This window comes from Trichoplax adhaerens, genomic scaffold, assembly GCF_000150275.1.
Source record: "Trichoplax adhaerens TRIADscaffold_5 genomic scaffold, whole genome shotgun sequence".
Taxonomy (NCBI): Eukaryota; Metazoa; Placozoa; class Uniplacotomia; order Trichoplacea; family Trichoplacidae; genus Trichoplax; species Trichoplax adhaerens.
Window position 1 is genome coordinate 2,323,002 of NW_002060947.1, and position 6,160 is coordinate 2,329,161.

The following is a 6,160-nucleotide window of genomic DNA, read 5'->3' on the forward strand; positions in this document are numbered from 1 at the left end:
GGGACCTTTATTACTCCAAAGCACTAATATAGCTCCGACTGCTTGTATAGTCGCAATTTCTCGTGGCATGTGGCCACCAACTCCTTTTATAGTCAACTCACTGTGGACCCATAAGATGATATGCTACATATAAAACTGTATTATACAGTACTGTACAATACTATTAGTATAAATAGTGTTCTGTTACATCAGTTAACTGTTAGAACGTAGCAGTACGATTAGAAATACGTATCATACGGATAGCTCTTGATTTCGAGATTCTCTACCAGTGATTATTAAGCTAATTTTCATCCGGATAAAGATTAATCAATTAGTAGGTAACTTTCTACAATAAGAGATCTATGTGTATTGGAAGGTCCATCACGGTTGGTATTTTTTGAGCGTTTCACTTACAGTCTTTACTACTCAAACATATCGATGAAAACAGATCACATTGTACATCATACCAACAAAAAAACTAGATTAAGAAAACTGATCTTAGCGTATCTACTAGTTTAGTACTGTACTGAAAGACCTTTCCTCATTAACATTCCTGCAGGCTTACTGTACTGTACAATGAGTACTGAGCGGTGTTGTGCAACGGAGTGAAAAGCCAACTCGAACCCGATCAAATTGCTGGCTTACTAACCCGAATTGAGTGCAAACGCTATACAAACACTGTACCATCACAGAAATTCTGAATCCGAATCCCGCCTTCGTGTCGGGTTTAAATCGGGTTTCGGGTTGACTTTGCACACATCCGTGCTTCTGAGTAAAGTACGGTACGACAATACGGAAAACTCCAATACCGTACATTTATTACAGTACAGTACAGTACTATTTATCGAGTGTACTTGCCGAGCATGAGCAGTGCAGGTGAACGATTTGATCGAAAATGTTAAGTCTTTACAAAGGGTGCGTTACTTAAAAAAACGCGTACTGTAACTGCAGCCTACAGTACAGGGCAGACCTGACAGTGCAGGGTGACCCTTTCGCAAACTCCACTACAGTACAGTACAGTACCTCGTACAGTGTACAGTACTGTACAGTGTACTGTACAGTACCTCGTACAGTGCACAGTACACATACAGTACTAACACGGACTTCGGAGACAGATACTGTATTGTACAATGTATAGTACAGTACAGTACTGTACTGTACACTGATTTTTTCGCTTCAGGCTACTGTACAGTACAGTACACTGTACTGTACACTGTACTGTACAGTACGTACTGTACTGTACAGTAAGGGTCTCTAGTGTACTGTACAGTGTACAGTGTACTGTATAGTAGATAAAATGAAATGTTTATTACCATGGAAACAGATGCTGTAGCCTGTAAACCTGTAAATCTTTTGGTCTTCATGTTATGCATGTTCATTTTGTATTTATAGTACTGTCTAGTAAATGATACGATATATATATAACGTAATCTAACGAATGATAGTCTATTGCATTCGAAACAACCGTGTCTCAGTCTTATTAGCTATAAATTGGTTACCACTGCAATATTTGGCGAATTAAACCCAGGTACTGGTTGCAAAAGTGACTAAAAATTATAAATTTTAAAATTTGATCACATAAATAGAAGAGTTGATCATATTAGCGTAATGCAGCGTATTAAAATTTGCCATATAGTAGATATAGTATACACGAATTTGATTATAAGTTTGTATAGTAAATACAGTAATTATTTTAGTATCAACACTAAAAGATCTGCAGTAAATGCCATGAGTGTAACTATAAGTAATCACTGTCAGTTTAAAACTAAATTTAGTTTATGACTTACGATTTTGCAATTATGATTTCATGTCTTTCTCATATTCCGTAGGTAATATGGCATCGAAGGATACCTCATCAGATCATGATGATCAAGAACGAAACGATTTAAATAAAGATCCTGATGCGGAAAGTGAGAATCTTCGCAGCGAAATAGTCGTTAAAGCTGAAGTGAATACAATAAACAAGAGTGAAAAAGATTTTGAACGCTCGCAAGAAAATGTTATCCACCCATTGGACAACGATCAACAAATAGCATACAAAAAAGAATCAGACATTTTCCAGATCGACCTTACTACTCAAACACAACAAACTGACATGAATCAGTCAGAAAATGATAACGATGCTGATGATGTTGATGCTTTAACAAGTAACGGTGATGTGACTATTAATCAGTCAGATGATGAAGATGAGTATAAGTCACATTCTGGTGGAAGTAGCAATGATAATGATAATATTCTAATCGATAATGAGCCAAAAACAGAAAGCATACCTGCAGATGTTCAATCATTAGTAAAAGACAGTAATCTTTCGCCTGGAGAATTGGATCCAGTTGGCGAAAGCTCTGCAGCTGGCGAGGCAGTAAAAAATGATCAAATTATCAAAGATGCAGATTCTGTTCAGCAACGAGAACTAAAAGAATTAGATCACTCAACGAAGAATGAAAATCTTGTTATCGGCGATACAGTAAACCAAGACGAAACTACGAGTGTTAACATAATTTCAGAGGACTTAAATCAAGATACTTCAATTAATGCGACTGACGATAAACTTCCAGTGACCACAAATAGCAACATATCCGCCAATGTAAGTTCTTCTTTGACTGATAAAAAAGTCATGGAAACAAATACTGCAGATAATGCCAATGATAGCAAAGATAGTAGGCAAATTGATAGACACGATCTAGAAAAGTTAGATCACCAAAGCGAAGGAACAAAGGAGATTGAACTCGACGCAGCTGTGACTAATGGTAAGTGAGGCTTGTTTGTTGGGTTGATGTCTTCATTATCTTGATTTCTTGAATTATTCTACTATAATTATGGTCTTTACAATACGTTATAGTTGTATGCTTTATCCAACCTGAAAATCAGCAAGTTGCAATTGGTGTACTCAGTACTTTTACGGCCGTTGCTGAGATTAAGAATGCTGTTGAAATAAAGACAAAGATTGATTCTAACCGCATGACCTTTTTTATTCAAGGTTTCATTTCTTAACTACACACGCGATGATAATCATGCCGGAATACTTGTGCTTTATATACTAAAACACCTTTAATTTATAGATGTATCCTATACTGATGATGTCAAGCTTTGTGATATGAATGTTACTATTGGCAATGCGTTACATTGTGACATACGCATAGACTATGTACCAACTAGAGCTCTAGAGTTTGTTATGCCTGACGTGTTAGAAGTAAAAATTAAAAATGGTAATCTGCCTTAGATATTTACTAATATTGATAACTATAGCAATAGATTCTTGTTCATTTTAAAGGTTATTGCTCATAATAATTTTGTAAATAGATGACGTCGATGACGTTGCTGTGAAAGTTCATATCCAGAAGTGCGCAAACTGTAAACCTTACCTGGGTGGATACAGAAGCCGTAAAACTGGTAAAGAATACCATCATGCTTCCATGCAAACGCGCCCTAAGCCTATTAAAGACAATGGGGTAAAATAAAGTTTTGTTACCGTTTAGCATTGCGCTAGTTTGGCTTGAAACTAAAATGATCTTCAAATAATTAGATTGTCAAGTACCATAGAGAAACCCAAACCGTAAAATCAAAAAACAAGTTTCAGCAGTCTACTAACGATACTGCGACACAAATGGTAAAATAGAATCTTTGCTTTGTTTATACTACTCGATTGAGTTTGATTGTATATAGCAGATTTCAATAGTCACTTTGATTGTTAGTAGGACACTTTATGAACCCGTCAATTTGATCATCATAGTAGACCATTTCTGTTCTTGCCTAATTTTCAACTATTTTGATAGACTACTGGTGGAACATATGTGGCAAATCTAACCGACAAATTAATTGCCCCTGGTAAATATTTAGAGGCAGATGTTTATCTTGAGAATAGATTACGCAAGGTAACCTTTGATCGTTATCAATACAATTACTTGAATACTAGGTAGGGTGCTTTACTGATTGATAGTATATCCTTATATTTTAGATAATTACCTTACAATCATATATAAGGAGGTGGTTAGCCAAAAACTACGTCAACATGATTCGAGCTCAAAGAGATACAAGGTTGGAATGGGAAAGGCAAGAAATTGAGAGAAAGAAATCAGAAAAGGAGGAAAGAATTCAACGAGAGTTACAACGTCGCACTAATCCGCGCACGAAGGAAGATTTTGATCTTTTATACTGTGCTCTTGAGAGTAAGTTTGCAATGTCTTGTGTATACAATTTACTTTAAGTTTGAAAACAAGCTCATATATTTTCAAAGTGAAAAGTAGTCATGCGTTATCAATTTCATAAGTGATATTAATAACAAATTAACAATAGAATGGCGTCAGGAGGAAATGTCTATAATTAACAAGAACAAAACTGGAGCTCAACGTAAGGCAGCTTTGGCTGCCTTGCTAGAACAAGAAACTCATCTAATAGCTTCTATTGATCAGCATAAAATTATTGCTGAACAAAACAATAGAGAGAGAAATACTCGTAAATTCTTAGATAAGGTAGAAAATGTACTATTGAGAAAGATCAATGAGGATTATCTTAATATTATTTAATTGACATGCGATTCATGTTAGGCTGCCGATGCTAAAAGGTGGATATCAGTTGATGGTAAGGTAACGGAAATGGATACGGCTTATACCATTCGAGCCAAGCAATTGCGGGACTTATATACTAGTATTGTCATGAAATACTTAACACAAGAAGAACGACTTGATGTTTTAATGACTTTAAAGCATACAGTTAAGGTTAGGCTAATTATTAATGTGAAAAAGCTATTTTTTATCATTGGAATAATACGAGTTAACGCGATTAGGAACATGATTGCAAACTAACACGAGAGATCGTAGAGCTAACAGATCGTGAAGCGGATTTATTGACACGCGGAGTAAAAGAAGAAAATTTAGAAGGTAAAGATACGAGAATTACTGCACAACACTTTTAGCTTGAGAATTTTATTTTTTTAAAAGTTAATAAATCTTGGATTTCACGATCCGAAGATAGGACGATTTGTTGAAGTACTAGATTCTTATTGGATAGCATTTATCTTATTTAGTGTTATTAAATTACATAGGTCTACGAAAGCGCATTTGTACTTTGTTTCTGGAATATGTTAAAAATCCAGAGTTTAATCCTGAAGCTGCTAGGCTATTGAAAGTGCCTACAGATTCAGCGCTTCTTCCGAATAGTATTGCCTTCTGTCCTAGTTGCAATCAGTATAAGCCGTCGACAGAATTTGTACTGACAAGTAATTCAAGGTTAGTTGAGTTGTTCCTTAACAATTAGATTTCGAAATTAATAAGGTCACATGATAAATTAATTACATTAGGTATTGTAGTTAATATCTTGCTTGAAGAATAATTATACTTGCTACAGATCAGTTGGAAAATGCCGAAGCTGTCAGAAATTAGATAATGATGCTAGGATGAGGCAGGATTTGTCTCTGTATCGTAAAATGCTACGGAAGATTCGTCAAATAGAGGAAGTATCTGATCCTCTTGCCCGTATTGTTTTCCTGTTACAAGTAAGATACTATTGCTTTAATTGGCTATCACGATGCATTTGTCTGATAACCCATAGTACATGGCAAGATACATTATATCATATTATAATTACCGAATAGGAATCGGATTTACGTTATTTGGTAGAGAATATATGGAATTCAAAAAGTGCTCTCAGTTCGGAGTCGGATCTATATGACATGATCTTAACTCGATGGGATAAACAACAGGAATGGTCTCCATGGAACTGCATATTATTATCATATGATGAAGCTGAAGCACATTTGAAGCTGGATTCTATCAGTGAGGTAAATCAGATTTTATTAGTAATGAAACTTTACAAATCTTTTATTCGTAACTGCATAAAAATGCTTTAGACATTTTAACACCTTGGAAGGCTTTTAAAATATAACAAAAATTTGCTTCATTGAGTGCTTATAACTTTATTGATACGATTTTTTGTTTCTGAATTGATAATACAGTCTTACAGTGCCCCCTTTATACAAAAGATTCATTACAAGCATGTTTTGGCCCGTAATCATTTTTCAAATTTACCAAAAATGGCAAAATCTTTTAGTAAGAAAACAGTTTCTAAGCAGTCTTCCAGAATTGTTCCTAAAGCTTTACCAACTATTTACCCAAAGTCGAAAAAAGACAAAAGCATTTCAGAAAATACAACGTTAAGCGGTAGTAGCGAAGTCGATGTTAATTAA

At 35.0% G+C, this 6,160-nt stretch overlaps 1 protein-coding gene across 1 annotated transcript; it reads left to right on the top strand.

Annotated features, from left to right (window-relative positions):
- Nucleotides 1-3,299: 3,299 nt before the first annotated feature.
- On the top strand, nt 3,300-6,160 carry TRIADDRAFT_25964 (uncharacterized protein; the record flags this gene model as incomplete). The annotated part of the gene is made up of 11 exons (XM_002112357.1): nt 3,300-3,428; nt 3,503-3,586; nt 3,753-3,851; nt 3,935-4,145; nt 4,273-4,448; nt 4,524-4,694; nt 4,763-4,856; nt 5,021-5,204; nt 5,323-5,470; nt 5,570-5,755; nt 5,930-6,160. Coding segments are annotated over 11 exons (1,713 nt in total), but the record flags the coding sequence as incomplete, so codon positions are not given.